This window comes from Dipodomys merriami, unplaced genomic scaffold (assembly GCF_024711535.1).
Source record: "Dipodomys merriami isolate MVZ:Mamm:240054 unplaced genomic scaffold, mDipMer1.0.p SCAF_5, whole genome shotgun sequence".
Classification (NCBI taxonomy): Eukaryota; Metazoa; Chordata; class Mammalia; order Rodentia; family Heteromyidae; genus Dipodomys; species Dipodomys merriami.
The window spans coordinates 67,571,732-67,588,869 of NW_027206068.1; the positions used below are offsets into that span (position 1 = coordinate 67,571,732).

At 47.1% G+C, this 17,138-nt stretch overlaps 1 protein-coding gene across 4 annotated transcripts in view; it reads right to left on the reverse strand.

Annotated features, from left to right (window-relative positions):
• Window positions 1-3,624: 3,624 nt before the first annotated feature.
• Window positions 3,625-17,138, reverse strand: part of Atp6v0a4 (ATPase H+ transporting V0 subunit a4) — a 61,196-nt gene continuing 47,682 nt past the window's right edge. For all 4 annotated transcript variants that reach the window (XM_069996874.1, XM_069996872.1, XM_069996871.1 and 1 more), the window contains 7 exons: window positions 15,488-15,606; window positions 14,282-14,498; window positions 13,026-13,127; window positions 8,600-8,719; window positions 6,479-6,596; window positions 4,911-5,082; window positions 3,625-3,963 (listed from right to left, as the gene is read on the reverse strand). In XM_069996874.1, the coding sequence (XP_069852975.1) occupies window positions 3,870-3,963; window positions 4,911-5,082; window positions 6,479-6,596; window positions 8,600-8,719; window positions 13,026-13,127; window positions 14,282-14,498; window positions 15,488-15,606 (942 nt within the window). In that variant the 3' untranslated portion in view covers window positions 3,625-3,869. The remainder of the gene's footprint in view (window positions 3,964-4,910; window positions 5,083-6,478; window positions 6,597-8,599; window positions 8,720-13,025; window positions 13,128-14,281; window positions 14,499-15,487; window positions 15,607-17,138) is intronic.

A 17,138-nucleotide genomic window follows, 5' to 3' on the forward strand; every position in this document is an offset into this window, starting at 1 on the left:
ATGAATCCACAGAGGTAAAGCACGTATATAAAGCATTCTCTTAGCATCTTCTCCAGTCTGAACCAAAAGTTTCATAAAGAAAAGGCTGAACTGGGGGTTGGTAGCTCATGCCTGTAATCCTAGCTATTTAAGAGGCTGATATCTAAGGATTGTGGCATGAAGCCAGTCCTGGTAGGTAAGTCCATGAAACTCTTTGTCTCCAATTAACCACTTAAAAAAAAAAAAAAGTAGAGCTGTGATTCAAGTGGTACAGTGCTAGCTAGTCTTGAGCAAAAAAAGCTAATGGACAGCATCCAGGCCCGAGTTCAAGCCCCAGTACCAGCAAAAATAAATAATAAATAAATAAAGATAAGCCAAAGTATTTCAGAGATGAACACAGGAACATTGCTAAGAGAAAAGAACTTGTGGTCTTAACTTTGAAATGAAACGCCAGAAAGGCTGTTTTAAGAAGGAGGGAGGGAGGTTCAACCAGACAAACTAGAAGAATAGGGAATAATCTGGAAACAAACGTTTCACATCCCTTTACCAGCAGTCCCTAAAATTCTATAATGCATGACCTACCACCAAACAACTTGGAGAAGGAAATGGATTGGTTAGGGATTTACTCAGAAATTCAGAGATTCAGACAGAATTCAGGCTTCATGAAATTCCAAGGACCTGGTTGGCCCTTTCTTTTATTGTATTTTTGATACATTGGATTATTTTTCCCAGTCAGAAATAATTGGGCCCCTATAGATTTCTTTGGACACTGGGTTGTGTGCAATGTCATTTATTTTACAATATTAATCTTAAAAAAGAATGACATTCTTACAACTCCATCGGCTCCAGCCACATACCATAATAGTCCACTCTCTCTCTCTCTCTCTCTCTCTCTCACACACACACACACACACACACACACACACACACACACACACACACTCATAGGAAAATGCATGCAGATCTAGGCCGGCAAGTTTACCTCTGTGCTGCTTGGAAAACCTTTCTCCAATTTCCAGTTGCCACAGCTGTCTTTTCCAGATGTTGGAGCACAGATGACTTTTCAAAGCCTCCGTCTTTGCTATTCCCAGAGGCCCGGTCTCATCCTCCCCTTGTTCCTCCGTTTTCCAAACTGCTCTAAGAAACCACCCAGCATCTGGGCAAGTGAGTGGCACCGGCCCGCCCTCTCTCAGCAACTCTCACCTGACACTTCACCCTTTTTAAAGGGGAAATGACATCCCTTGACTGTAAGCAGCTTCCAAACCTTGGAAGAAATGAGCGTGCTATGCTGGGGGTGGAGGGGCTGGAGGATGTTTGGAAGAGGGAAGTTGTCCTGGCTGAAGCATGGATGGTTAGGAAGCCATCTAAGTGTGGAAGATCCTGTGGGGGGCCCTTGAGCCCGGCAGCCATAAGCTAAGGACTTTAAAACTCCTGACAGGGGCTGGGAAGGTAGCTCAGCGGTAGAGTGCATGCCTTGCAAGCATGAGGCCCTGGGTTCGATTCCTCAGCACCACATAAACAGAAAAAGCCGGAAGTGGTGCTGTGGCTCCAGTGGTAGAGCGCTAGCCTTGAGCTGAAGAGCTGAGGGACAGCGCCCAGGCCTAGAGTTCAGGCCCCATGAATGGCAAAAAAAAAAAAAAAAAAGGTAAAACTCCTGACAGCACACTTAGCACTGCCGGTTACATCCCAGCTGATCTTCCCACTAAGCCATTAGGAGCTGAGCATCCACCTCCACCTTGCCCAGGGCTCAGTCCCAAAGACATTGACCCCATTCGGCAGAAAGGGGAACAACTCCATTTCTTGCCCCATGCTGGTCTGTGATAAGGTCTCAGAGTGGAAACGCAAATATGTGTGTGCACGTACTGTGCACGTACACACACACACACACACACACACACACATGCACGTGCACCAGTACTGGAGTTTGAACTCAGAAGGCCTTGTGCCCTTGCTTGACTTTTCTTAGCCAAGGCTGGTGTTCTACCCCTTGAGCTACAGCACCACATCTCACTTTTGCTAGTTAATTGGACTTTCCAGGCTGGTTTCCAGCTTTGATCCTCAGAGCTCAGCCTCCTATTTAGCTAGGCGTACAGGCACAAGCCAAGGGCTCCTGCCTAGGTGCATGTCTTCATACGCCAACTCTCATTCTTTTGCTCACCTTCACCAGGTTGACTGCATTAATGCCATGCCTAAAACTGGCTGGGACAAGACGCAGCACTGGCATCCGGGGCTGTGGAGACTGTCAGGTCTAACATTTACTTTACCTTATTGAGCACCAATCTTAGCACTGTACTCCTAGCTACTCAGGAAGGCTGACCTGAGAGTCAAGGTCTGAAGCCAGCATGGGTAGAAAAGTCCATGAGACTTACCTCTTACCTCCAATTAACCAGCAAAAAGCTGGATGTGGAGGTGTGGCTCAACTGTTAGAGCACCAGCCTGGAGCAAAAAAAGCCAAGGAAGAGCATTAGCCCTGAGTTTAAGCCTCAGTATCAGCACACGAAAGAAAGAAAGAAAGAAAGAAAGAAAGAGAGAGAGAGAGAGAGAGAGAGAGAGAGAGAGGAAGGAAGGAAGGAAGGAAGGAAGGAAGGAAGGAAGGAAGGAAGGAAGGAAGAAAGGAAGGAAGGAAGGAAGGAAGGAGAAAAAGAAAAGAAAAGAAAACTAAGACAGTGGGTAAAAGGGGGTTGAAAATTAGCGCCCCATCCAAAAGATGATCTGGAATATGATTTGTCTTTGGGGAACTTTCATAACTTATTGATAATGGATATTTTTTTATTGTGAAAATACTGTACAGAGGGGTTACAATTACATGGGCAAGGTAATGAGTACATTTCTTATCAAGCATTGTTGCCTCCTCCTTTGTTTCTCCTTCCCATCTCCCTCCCCTCCTCCCTTCCCACTCCCCAATGGAAATGTTAAATGAGATCATGTGAAAGGATTTTTGTAAACTATAGAGCACCACAAAAACATTTACCTTTCATGCCAGCCGTGTGGTTGCTAGCGATCTTGTAATTCACATGCATTAAGGTCATTCAGACAATGCAGTTTGGCTCCTGGGAGTTTGCCAGTCCAGGTAAGCCTGAGAAATTACTTCTAGACCCATGGGCTCAGAAGGTAATGGACTGGACTAGGAGGTAGATGCCTCCTCGCTCCACTGTTTATCAGAAGCAGCCCCAGCCCACACACTCCTTCTGTGGACACACTCCTTCTGTGGTTTCTCTGGTATCATGGGCATTGAAGGGGAACAATGCCGGAGACTGTATGATGTCACTCTGCATGTCACCTGATTTAGCAATACACAGGGGAGCCACACCAGGGGAGGCCCTGCCTCCAGCCAGGAACATTACCTGTTTCTTCTTCCTCTGGACTGAAAAATGCATGAGAAAGTTCCTAGTGCTAAGCCTCAGACAAGGGAAAGAGGTAGTGGGGGGGTCGGGGGTGATGGAAGAAAATAAACACGATCCTTCTTTCTTTCAGATGTGTTTGTGTAACACCATTGTTCCTCGCCGACTGCTAATCATCGGTATTAAATGCTATGGAATGATTTTGAATAAAAGGCATCTTCAAGAAAGAGTGCATGATCTAAATGTTTGTGTTCTTGATGAGGCCACTGGAAATGGTGCAAGAAGATATCACGTAACAGCCTGCTCATTTTTCCAATCATTTTATTATTTGAGAATGAAGTCAAAATGATTTGCCAAAAGTAGCTAGCTCCTCCATGGCCGGGTTAAGTCATATCAAATCCCAAGACTTAGGACCAACAAATACATAGCCCCACACTTCAGGGAGCCAAGAATAATTCCTCCATGGGACAGCCTTGCCAGGCCTGACATCAGAGACAAGACTGAACTTCTTTTGCTGGCACCACGACGTACAGACGTTTAAAGCCAGGCCTACTCCTCAGACGACTCTTCCAGAATATGCTTAAAGGAGAAGGGAGAAAACTTGTACCCAGCCCCAGCATAGAACTTGTTCTGGAACTCCACCCTGTGGGTGGGAGAGAAAGGGTAGGAGGGGGGAAAAAATGGCAGAACACATCCATTAGAGGCTGGAAGGTAGAGGCAAGAAGAACACTCATAAAATCAAGGTCAAGTCAGGGGAAGGCGGCCTACGCTAAATGGCTACCATAGGAATACTGATGGCTCCCTCTCCCCCCCCCCATCACTTCCTCCAGGCCCCAAGGACCACTGCACAGTGTCTCCCCGCATCCTGACCATCCTCAGCCTCCATCACAAGCAAGGACGTCCTCTCTGTGCAACATTATCAGAAGACAACAGTATGCAGAGAGACAGATCGGCACGAGGTTTGCTGTCACCATCCTGACTCTCGTTGCTGGGTCTACCCCCAGAGACCCTTGTCCTAGAGTCTCTTCACTTCCACAAATCAAGATCACCCGTGATCGTTTGTGCTCTGTGACATTACAGCGTGCACGTCTGTACGCCGTTAGTGACTTGGGGAAATGCTATCATCAAGGAAGCCGGAGATGCTGCGATTCTCTCCCCTAGATACGGAGCAAATGCTTGGCCTAGGAACAGTAGCCAACATGTCAGTGAAGGACAGTAGGGGAAGCGCAAGAGCACATGCAGAATGCTCAGCCTAGAGAGGGCCGACTGTCTCTGGGCACACCTGTGGAGGTCAAAGGCTTCCATGAACTCTCCTCCCCTCCTTCTGTTTCCTCTTTAGAAGGAGGGAGGGAGGGAGGGAGAGAAATGAAAGGTAGCTAGCATTTATTATAGGTCAGCCGGTGCATGCACTGAGCATGTGTAAATGTGTAAATGTGTACAACACAACGTTCTACAGATATCCAAACTAAGATTCTAAAAAGGAACCTAAGTCGCTCCCATGCCGTGATGACAGGATGGACGGCCCCCCCAGCCCCAGAGCCTGTCCTGGCCCTCTGCCGCCCCAAGCTTCCAGGGGCCAGGCAGGCTTACCAGTGGAGCCGCAGGGCGTGCAGGAAGGCAGACAGGCCCTCCATGACGAGCAGGATGGCCACTGTGAGAACAGCGAACACAGCAAAAATGACAAAGACGCCGATGATCCCTCCCCAGCCGCGCACGCGCAGGCCAATGTTCATCACCATGGTCCAGAGCACTTCAGACAGTTCTGCAGGAGGCAAGAGGAAGATGCTCAGCCCCAGGGCACACCTGGTTCCTGCGGATCCCTGCCATCCTGGCCAGCTTTAATCGGCAGCTCCACTCCGGCACCTGCGCTCACCATTGCCTCCAACAGCTCTGCTCACAGTGGCAGAGTCTGGGGAAGAGGGAGACAGACAAGCACAGGGTGATATTCACTCAGGGGAGTAAGCAAATTGGAGCTATTGGCAACCAGATGGGTAAAACCAATTGACATGACTTGCAAAGAAGCATCAGGAGGCTTTGCTCGCTCCCTCTCTCTCCTCAGCTTGGGAGGACATATGGAGAAGACAGCCATTTGCAAGCTAGGAAAAAGGCTCCCATCAGAACCTCCAGGCCAGCCCTCTCAGCTGAGACTGCCAGCCTCCAGAACCATGGAACATACCTGTCTTTGTTAAGGTGTCTATGGGACCTTATAATTTTAGCACAGACTCACTAAGACAAAATCCTATTTGTACAAATTCAAACTTGGGTAAGTTGGGCACCAGTGGCTCATGCCTGTAATTCTAGCTACCCAGGGGACTGAGATCTGAAAACAGAAGTTCAAAGTTAGCCTAGACAGGAAAATCTGTGAGACTCTTATCTTCAATTAACTAACCTTGAGCAAAAAAAAGCTAAGAAATAGCACTCAGGCCCTGAGAGCAAGTCCCAGTAGTAACGCACACGCACGCGCGCGCACACACACACACACTCACACACACACACACACACACACACACACACACACACATATGAAGAATTCAAGCCAAGCACTGGTGGCTCACACCTGTAATCCTAGCTAGTCAGGAGGCTGAGATCTGTGGATCACGGTTCAAAGCCAGCCCAGGTAGGAAAGTCTGTGAGACTCTTATCTCCAACTAACCACCAGAAAACCAGAAGTGGTGCTGTGGCTCAAGTGGAAGAGCACTCACCTTGAGCTGAAGAGCTCAGGGACAACACTCAGGCCCAGAGTTCAAGTCCCACAATATAAAGAAAAGAAAGAAAGAAAGAAAGAAAGAAAGAGAGAGAGAGAGAGAGAGAGAGAGAGAAAGAAAGAAAGAAAGAAAGAAAGGAGAGAAAGAGAGAAAGAAAGAGAGAGAAAGAAAGAGGGGGAGAGAGAGAGAGAGAGGGAGAGGGAGAGAGAGAGAGAGAGAGAGAGAGAGAGAGAGAGAGAGGGAGGGAGGGAGGGAGGGAGGGAGGAAGGAACTCAAAAACCCATATAAAACTACACTAAATCACTTAAGGATACATATGTGCACAGTAAAACGATGTTAAAACAACCTTTCTTCTGGAAAACCTGCTACGAATAACTCAAGAGAAGGCACTTGGGCTACTAGTCCACCGCTCGGCCCGCCAGGGAGGAGGTGACAAGCCGGCTGCTCACTCACGGGCATGCGCCAAGCTCAGGGCCCAGAGCCGGAGGTAGGAGGCCGTGTTGGAAATGCAGCCCAGGCAGTACTCGATGGTGTGGATGGCCTGATGGACAAAGACGTCCCCAAAGTTGAACTGGAAGAGAGAATGTTCTAGTTCTGTCATTAAGTACTATCTTTTTGTCATGAGATCATTTAAAAATCGGTGTTTTCCTTTTTTTTTTTCCTAAGGAACATAGAACACGTATTCATGGGGTAAAACCTAGTTTTCTTTTTTTAAGAACATGAGACACTTGTATATATTCACGGAGTACAGTGTGATACTTCTATACATATAGACACAATGGACACTGATCCAACCAGGATCCAACCTGGCCACACCAGAGAGTCCAACCACACGATCACACGGCTGGGACTGACCTCCAGGCATGGGGGAGCCTGGGGGTAGCTGCCTGTTGCCAATCGTGTCCATATCATGGAACCCCAGGAATACCTGGGGCAGGGAGGTGCATACAGCACCCTTGGTGCTGGGACTATAACCTGTCTCTAAGGACACGGAGCTGCACCTATGAAACTCTTCCACCCCTAGATCTCACTCCGTGCATCTCTGCCTAGTTCTTAATTGTGTCCTTTTGCTACAACAAAAGGGTAGCACCTTCCTAAGGTCAGAAGTTGTTCCAGGAACCACTGACGAGGCTGAGGGTTTCACCCGATTTGTGGACAGCTGGTCTGAAGTGATGGCGGCTCTGGAAACCCCCCTCCCACTCAGACTTGCAGCTGATATGGGGGCAGATCTGTCAGCCTGGGGAACTATGCTCTTGACCTTGGATTGCCTGAGTTTGGATACAGAGGGGGAAGAAGAAGAGGAGGAAGAGGGGGAGGAAGAGGAAAGAGACAGGCATTTGGAAGGAGGCAGAGTCAAGCCTACGCTTGGGGGTGGATGGAGAGTAAAGTTGCTCAAACATGGAGAGCCAGTTGGCGTGAAGGTGCAGGTGGGGTCGGCCCGTGCATATCTGGGGCGTGAGGACACACAAGGCAGTCATGCCAGACAGGCTAGAACTTGAGTCCAAAGGTAAGTGGGTTGGCTTCGAAAATGCCCCAGCAGGTGCGGCAGATGAGCTGGCAGTATCAGTAGCCATCAGCAGGGAGTAGAGGGTTTATTCTCTGTACTTGGAATCTTGGGCAATTAGTTAGGTTAATTTGCTTTAACTATCCACTAGTTTAAATTAAAACAAAAATCTTGTTAATGAATCCCATGAACGGTGCCATTTGTAGCGTCTCTGACGGCCACAGAAAGCAGATCTCTTATCTAACACCAGCAGGGAGCTCGAGGCAAACAAGCCGGGCAGGGCAATGGCGACTTCAGCCATGGTGAGAACACAGCCAGCTGTTCCATCCGAGGCGCCAGATGCAGGCACTCCTCGGAGGTGGGAAGGCATGAGAGAACAGAGCCAGTCCCAGGTCACGTGAGAAGCAAAGAACCAAACCAAGACACGGGCGGAGCAGAGCAGAGGCGGAAGAACAAGCAGGCCATGGCAACCCATTGACTTCTAGACTTCAGCTAGATAAGGGCTGTGCTGCCACCCAGGGGCACTGCGGAGATGGTGCTGACCATGCAGCTGACTCTAGAACCTTCTGTGCTACTACACCTGTAGTTGATACTCAACCATACCTACCTGAGTATCTAGCCAAAATATTAAAATGCTCCCAGATTGGTTGGTATGGAGCAGCTTTGATCCTGGTAGATTTGCCACTGTACTGGGGTCTCCCCAAACTCCCAGAAGTCAGGGCTATAGGGCAGAGGCCAGCGGGGTCCCCAGACTCTCCCCAGTCCACTGAAGGCAGGCCAGCGGTTACACTCCAGTGACCATTAAGATAGATCCTGGGCTCAGTGGTAGAGTGCTTGCCTCGCATGCATGAGGCCCTGGGTTCAATTCCTCAGCACCACATAAGCAGAAAAGGCCAGAAATGGCACTGTGGCTCAAGTGGACGAGCACTAGTCTTGAGCTGAAGAGTTGAGGGACAGTGCCCAGGCCCAGAATTCAAGCCCCACAACTGACAAAAAAAAAAAAAAAAAAAGACTAGCTCCTACTTCTAAAACCTTTGCCAGTCTTCCTTGGGTGCTCTAGTCCCCCATACCTCTTCTTCATGGTCATCCTGGGCACCATGGGCTGCTGCAGAAGGCTTCTGAGCAGACGGGCTGGCATGGCCACCCTCCATGTCATCTGTGGCATTTGAGTGGAGTGTGAAGGACTGCAGCTGTCAGGAAGCAAAGGAAGAGAGGGCCAAAGTCATCCTTAGAACTACACCAGTACTGCGTCCACTGGGATCATCATGTGGTTCTTGTCCTTGCTCATGCTGATGTGTTGAATTACACTCATTGACTTGAGTGTATTGAACCAGCTTTGCATTCCTGGAATGAATCCCATTTGATCATAGTGTTACAATTTTTTTTTTTTTGGTTAGTTGCTGAATTTTATTGAAGTTTTGCAATGATGTTCATCAAAGAGATGTGTCTAGAGTTCTCTTTCTTTGATGAGACCCTATCTGGCTTGGGGAAGAGGGCTATGCTGGCTTCATCAATTGAGTTTGGTAGTGATCTTTCCTGTCTATTTTATTGAAGAGTTTAAGGAGTTTTGGAGTGACTTTTCCTTTCCCTGGACATGATTAATTAAACAGGACTCTAAACATTTACACAGTGAGACCAAAGGAGAATATTCTTAGGAGAGTAACACAAGTGCTCAATAGCTATGTGCATACGATCATATAAAATGATGCTTATCAACATAAACTCCAAGAAATGGAAACAAGAGGTATTTTTATTGTACTGTTTGTGGTGCTTTTTTCCCCATTTATCACTTTTTTAAAATTTTTCTGTCTTGTATATAAGTTTATCTGATTGGGGAGGGGAAGGGAAGCCCAGAAATGGTGGGACAAAGGGCGAACCAACGCAGCAGTGATACTCACTAGACGTTATGTTGAAATGAACTATACAACTTGGTGGGGAGGGAGAAGGGAGGGGAAGTCTGGGAGAAAATGAGCGAGGGAATGCTACTGTTAAAAAAGAAATGTATTCACTACCTGACTTGTGTAACTGTAACCCCTCTGTACATCACCTTTACAATAAAAATAAAATAAGAGTACTATGTCAAATGAAAGTTCTCCTTCAGTGTTAGCTATAAGCCAGGCATGGTGGCACAAGCCTGTAATCCCAGCACTTGGGAAGCCATGGCAGGGGGACAGCTGAGGTCAAGGCTAGCCTAGGCTACAAAGTAAGACACTATCTCAAAAAGCCTAAAAGGTTAACTAGGTATTTGGTCCTGGTCTAAACTTATCTCACTGAGTCTTCAAAACAACTATTTTATATACGTAGACTTATCAGCCTATTTTATAGAAAATTAACTAGCACAGAAAAGTTTCAAATTGTGTCCAGTGCCACAGGCTGGCAAGGCCAGTGACAGTCAGGACCCAAATACAGGTAGTCCAACTGCAGACAGAGCACGCACTTTTATCCCATTGCACTGGAGAAACTTGCAATGATGCCTTTTTTACAGAAAGGCAATACACGCATCGACGAGCCCTGTTGTTAAAAGAAACACATCCTGCAGATTGGGCACTGATGATTCATACCTGTAATCCTAGCTGCTTGGGAGGCTGAGATCTGAGGATTGTGGTTTGAAGCCAGCTTGGGCTAGTAAATCTGCGACTCTTATCTCCAATTAACCACCAAAAAGCTAGAGATGGAGCTGTGGGTCAACAGGTAGAGTGCCAGCTTTGAGGACAAAAAAAAAAAAACCCTAAGAGACAATGGCCAGGCCCTGTGTCAAGCTCTAATAGTGAAACAGAGAGAGGGGGGGAGGAGTGGAAGAAGGAGAAGGAGAAGGAGAAGGAGAAGGAGAAGGAGAAGAGGAGGAGGAGAAGGAGGAGGAGGAAGAGGAAGAGGAGGAGGAGGGAAGAGGAGGAGGCTGATGAGGGGGAGGTAGTGGTGGAGGAGGAGGAAAAGAATGAAAGAAAAGAAGGAAGGAAGGAAGGAAGGTAGGAAGGAAGGAAGGAAGGAAAGGAGGAAGGGAGGGAAGGAGGGAGGGAGGGAGAGAGAGGAAGAAAGAAAAGAAAGAAAAAGAGAAAGAAAGAAAAAAAAGAAAACACACCCTGTCAAAATTTTACTGGGCAAAATTACCAAGATTAATAAATTTCCCAACACAGATAATCTCTTGAAAATAAAAGCACCATAGTATAGAACAGCTTAGGTGGGGGGAAAGCACAAGAACACTAGACAGTTATTGTTCTGTTCAGCCTGGTTACACACTAAGGTTTGAGTGTAACGCCGATTAATTTTCCACTGTCTGAAATGCTTAGAATCAGACATATTTTGAATTCCCCTGTTTTTGATTGGGGGAATCTTTGCACAATTATGTGAGAACATTATCTACTTGTGTGCATGTATGTTATACCAAACACGTGTGCTGTGAAGGGAAATTAACCATAGGTTTGGTCTACCTGCATTTTAACTGCGAGCAGACGCACGAGGCCAGGTGTGGACTTTTCCACTCATGGAGTCCTGTTGTAGCTCAAAATGGTTCTGAGACGGGGCTGGGAAGTTGGCTCAGTGGTAGAGCGCTTGCCTTGCATGCATGAGGCCCTGGGTTTGATTCCTCAGCACCACATAAGCAAAAAGAAAAAAGCCGGAAGTGGCGCTGTACACTCTCAAGTGGTAGAGCACTAGCCTTGAGCTGAAGAGCTGAGGGACAGCGCCCAGGCCCAGAGTTCAGGCCCCACGACTGGACCCCCCCCCCAAAAAAAAAGGAAAAAAAATGGTTCTGAGACATGTAGATTTTGGATTTTCAGTTCAGCACTGCTTAAGTTCCATTCCTTTCAAGTCTTTGCGAGTGGCTTTAAATGTCCCACATCCCTAAGGCTCACTTCCTGGGCAGATGCTCTCCCACTCGAGTCCTGCCCTGTCCCTAGCCTTACGTTTCTGTCTTTGGCAGATCTGCTTTCATAGCTGCAGGGCTCTGAGCAAATTCCCTTGCCAGATGTTTAAACATTTACCAGTTAAAAATCAAGCCAACAAACTCTTCAATAAAATATGCTCTCACCTCTTCTTAGCTTGATTCTTCAGAAGGTGGAAGGTCAGTGGGGACTTTGATTTCTTTTCAGGAGAGGTGTGTGGGTATGTGTGGTGCACAGTGTTGTTGTTTTTAATTTGCGTGTCTGTTGTGTGGTGCTGAGGATTAAATACCGTGAGGACCTTGTGAATAACAGCCGACCATGTTACTACTGAGTGGCAGCCTCCAACGTGGGACTTTGAACTTGAACCCAGCTTTCCAAGTTCTAATAAGGCGGGGGGGGGGTCTATCTCCCTTCATTGTCTTGGCCTCTCCTCCATTAACTCCACAATCCACAAGTACTTTTTGCCGACCCAGACCCCATCTCCCATAGAAATTACATTTGAGATCAATATTCAACAGAGATTTTAGAAAAGTAGAATTTAATCTGAAAATATTTCTAACCATTTAAGGCATTCATGATCTCCATACAGTCCATTTAATCCTTCTCACTAATGGAAGCGAGCAGGGGGAATATAAAGTCAGCTGGGGGCTCAAATGTCCAGGGAAGAGCTAATCTCCCTAAATCCTATTTACTATAGGCCATTATTAAATGCTTCAGCACTTCCAAGTAAATCTGAGCTTCCCAGCGGTATAACAAAAGGAAAAAAAATGGCTCAAACAAATATTTAGCAACAGGAGGAAAATCACCTATAAATAAAGAGCCGACTTATTTCAAGTGTTTACTTCTCTGGTTCTACAATGCAATCTACAATGTAATGTAATGAAATCTCACAACTCTAGGACACTGCTCAAAAAACGACTTTTACTATTCATTAAAGAGGTAAAACTAGATTAAAATACTCCTATGTTCAACCAATAACACAATCAAGTTTAGACTCTTGGAAATCATAAACTACCATGAGACAGCAGCCACACATCCTAAGTAGAGCCTTTAGGAGCAAGATCTAATATGTTAGAGCCAGGCACTAGTGGCTCACACCTGTAATCCTGGCTATTCAGGAGGCTGAGATCTTAGGACCATGGTTGGAAGCCGGGTTGGGCAGGACAGTCCATGAGATCCTTATCTCCAATTAACCACCATAAAATTGGAAGTAGAGCTGTGGCTCAAGAGGTAGAGATAAGGGACAATGCCCAGGTCCTGAGTTCAAGCCCAGTGCTAGCACACACACACACGCACACACACACACACACACACACACATACACACAATTTAATGTGTTAGAGAAGATTATTATGCTGGAAATTAGCTGGGCACATGGCTCCTTCCTGTAATGATTGCTATTCAGGAAGCAGCAGGAGCCAGCCCAAGCAGAAAAGTCCTGAAGACCCTATCTCCAAAATGCCGGCCTGGAGGTAGGGTTTGAGTGGTACAGTACCAGCCCTAAGCAAAAAAGCCAAGCAACAGCACCTGAGCCTTGAGTTCAAGCTCCAGTACCAACACCCACAAAAAAAGAGGACCCAGACCCCCCAGTGGGCACACCCAAGCCTGGACTTACCTGAGACCTGCGGTGCCTGGCTCTGAGCACGAAGGGCTTGATGAGCAGCATCCAGGGCACGGCAAGCAAGGCCATCACCACAAAAAAGGTCTGGACTTCTTGCTGCAAGACCAACACAGGGAGACACTATCATCATAATGAAGCACACAGAAGCGCTGCGCAGTGAACACGGGACACATGGGTGATCTCAGCAGCACCGACTCACAGCACATGTTCCCAGAGGTGAGGCAAGAGTACGGGCTCAGCCGGGCTCAGCCTGCGATGCCCGCCAGCCACCGGCGACAGCTGTGTCTTTACGGCCTATCTCCACATAACCCCTCACCACTCGTGTGCTACCCAGCCTAATCTTGGAACAGGAAGTGGGGGTGCCACGTGTGGCGGTCAGCTTGATGCTTCCCGGCCCTCAAGCCCACTCCCCGAAGTCACCTGTGATATGGGACGCACAAAAGCCAGCGCATGTGACTCACTCAGCACGCCATTCTGTGGCAATCTATCTTGGGTCCATTTGTACTTCATCAATGTTTTTTATTTTATTTTATGCCAGTACTGGGCCTTGAACTTGGGACCTTGTGCTCTCTCTTAGCACCTTCACTCAAGACTACCAAAGTGATTACTCACTGAGTTCTTCTTATATTCAGTGGGGGGATGGGGGGAGGAAGTTATAGTTTTTCAAAAAAAAATACTGCTGGCCCTCTATCGTTTATAGGAGGAGCCCCTAAGTCTGATTCTGTAGGAGAGACTGAGTTTCTTTTTTCTTTTTTTTTTGTAGTCCAAACCAAAACTGTAACTCAGTACCTGATACTGTTGCTCATTAGCTAGTGCTCTACCAACGGAGCCATGCCTCCAGCTCCAAGACTGGTTTTCTAGACACTTACAACCAGCATAAAACAGAGATGCTTCTCATCTTCATTCTATTCAATTTTCTTTCTTATGAACCTCAACTAATGTCTGCGTTTTTAAAAAATAAACTGGTGTGTGTGTGTGTGTGTGTGTGTGTGTGTGTGTGTGTGTGTGTACTGGTGCTTAAACTCAGGGCCTTGCACTCTCTTGGCTTCTCCACTCAAGGCTAGTGTTCTACCACTTGAGCCACACCTCCACTCTGGCTTTTTGCTGGTTAAGAAGCTCAAGAATTTTTCTGCCCCAGCTGGCTTACAGTGGTGCGCCTCAGGTCTCAGCAGCGTGAGCAGTGAGGATTACAGGTGTGAGACACTCGAAGCATCCAGCTTAAATGCAGCTTTGCTAACAAGCATCTATACCTGATGGCTATACAGGGGTGCGTTGGAGGGGTCGTCATAGTCAAACAGAAACATGTTGATGAAGTGGATGAGGATGCTGGGAGCATACTGAGACACGTGGGCATCGTACTGGCACCATTTGAAAATGATCATGAACACCAGGTATCCAAACAGGCTCAGGATAAAAATCATCTCCGGGATGAACTGCAGAAGGATGTTCATTATTTTCCTGAAGAATCTGGGGACAGGGACACAGAAGACAGACCATGAAAGGCACATTACTACTGAAATACTCTTCCCCAAGCACAGAATGTTCCATGCCTTTTTCTGAGCGCTCCCCTGGCAAACAGAGTCGTGTACGCATAGAACAGAAAAGACAGGAAATACTGGGAAGTGTTTTTGATACAAAACATTCAGAGAAAGCCAAGTACCAGTGGCTTATGCCTATAATCTTACCTAGCTGTAAGGCCGAGATGTAAAGATCACAGTTTAAAGCCAACTTGAGCAGAAAAGTCCAGGAGACTCTTATCTCCGGTTAACCAGCAAAAAGCTGGAAGCAGAGGGATGGCTCAAGTGGTAGAGCATCCATCTTGAGCAAAAAAAAAAAAAAAAGCCAAGGGAGCTGGGCACTAGTGGCTCACATCTATAATCCTAGCTACTCAGGAGGCTGAGATCTGAGGGTGTGGGTCAAAGCCAGCTGGAGCAGGAAAGTCCATGAGACTCATCTCCAATAAACTACTCAGAAAAGGCCAGAAATGGTGCCATGGCTCAAGTAGTAGAGCACTAACCATGAGCAAAAAGGAGCTCAGAGACAGCGCCCAGGTGCAGAGTTTAAGCCCCAGAATTGGGGCTTAGAATTTTTAAAAGCCAAGAGAGAGCGTGAACCCTGAGCTCAAGCCCCAGAACTGGTACACAAAAAAAGAGGAAGACGAGGAGGCAGAGGAAGAAAGAAGAAAACAGAGGAAGAGGTGGAGGAGGAGACGGAGAAAGCAGGGGCAGTGGGTGGGGTGCAGAATACAGGGTCACACACGGGCCAGAAGTTCCACAAGTCCTCCCTGGATCACTGCTTGAACAAAGGTCCCACCTTGCAGGTGTTTCCAATGACTTTTGACAGACTGCGTAGAAGAAAGAGCCCTGTTTCCAGCCAGGCCGGCCACACAGGGCAGCACAGAGAAACAGCGCGCTGGTGACTCCACCCTAGCTGGGCAGGTAACTCCAGACACTCACAGGTGATTGAAGAGGCTGAGAACAACGCCAAAGATCATCTGTACAATCCCAAGGATAACCGACATCTTCATTTTGTAAGAGTTCAAAAAGGTGAGTTTGTTTGAAGCCAGGTTCCAAATCTGGATAAAGAAACAAGACAGGAATAGGTGAATGCCCGGCGTCGGTGGCTCATGCCTGTAATCCTAACTACCAAGGAGCTGAGATCTCTGAGGATCGAGATTCAAAGCTGGCCAGCACAGACAAATCTGAGAGCCTCTTAGTTCCAATTAACTAGCAAAAGGCTGAAAGTGGCAGGGCACCAGCCCTGAGTGAAAAAACCTAGTGAGAGATCAAGGCCCTGAGTTTGAGAGTAAGTACCAACACTCTCTCTCTCTCTCTCTCTCTCTCTCTCTCTCTCTCTCTCTCTCTCTCTCTCTCTCTCTCTCTCTCTCTCTCTCTCTCTCTTAAATTTATTTCCTTCCTTCCTTTCTTCTTTCTTTTCTCTTACCCTCCCTCCCCCTCTCCTTCTGGAAATTCTTTATTTCAACATCTCATCATCTCCTTCACCCTAACTTTTTTCCTTCCTTTTCTAACTTGTTAGCAGAAGACAAAATTTCATGTAAAGAAGAAATCTGGACCATTAACTACATTATTTTTTTTTTTGTGTGGGGAGGGGGGTGTCCAGTCGTGGGGCCTGAACTCTGGGCCTGGGCGCTGTCCCTCAGCTCTTCAGCTCAAGGCTAGCGCTCTACCACTTGAGCCACAGCACCACTTCCGGCTTTTTTTTTTCTTTTTGCTTATGTGGTGCTGGGGAAATCGAACCCAGGGCCTCAGGCATGCAAGGCAAGCGCTCAACCACTGAGCCACCTTCCCAGCCCTGGACCAATGACTTTAAACTGTACATTTCTACATGCTGCTCTGCCTGAGGGCAGCAGACAGTTTGCTGATGCCTTGAATGTGGCTGGGAAAAGACTGGAAGCCATGAATTCCAAAGCAAAGGAAGATGGTGAGACCCTTAACATGCTGCTCTCTCCACACCAACTCGCTACTTGGAGATCATCACATGGTTCTGTCCAAAGATAAGGCTTTCCAATCTACAAATATAACCACATGCATTTGGGTCTAACCCTTCACGCTTACAAACCAGATTGCAAGGATTTGACCTGGTTCATAAACTGTAGAACACATGACACATGCTAATGATTCACACCTGTAATCCTCACAACTGAGAAGACTAAGAAAACTAAGCTCAGATCCAGGTTCAAAGACAACCTGGGAAGGAAAGCTCATGAGACTCCTATCTCCAATTAACCAGCAAAAAGCTGGCTCAATTGGTAGAACACCATCCTTGAGCAGAAAAAAGTTAAGGGACAGAACTGAGATCTCCACTTCCAGCCCACAAAGAGAAGCTGTGAATGAAAACATGAACGTCAAGCATCTGCCAGGTTCAAGTCTAGCCTGTTCATATTCATTTGGAGCACAAGGCTGCCCCCTGGTGGCAGTGTGTGCTGGGCCATCATGAGCTTGGCTTATCATAAGTTTGGGCATGTGTATCTGGAATCTCCTTTGTTCTTGTTCATCCCACATCTAGTTGACTAGGATACAACAAGCAAATAAATAAAATGAAGTGGATATCTTCTTTTAAAATGTGTGTTGAGGCAGTTAAAACAAA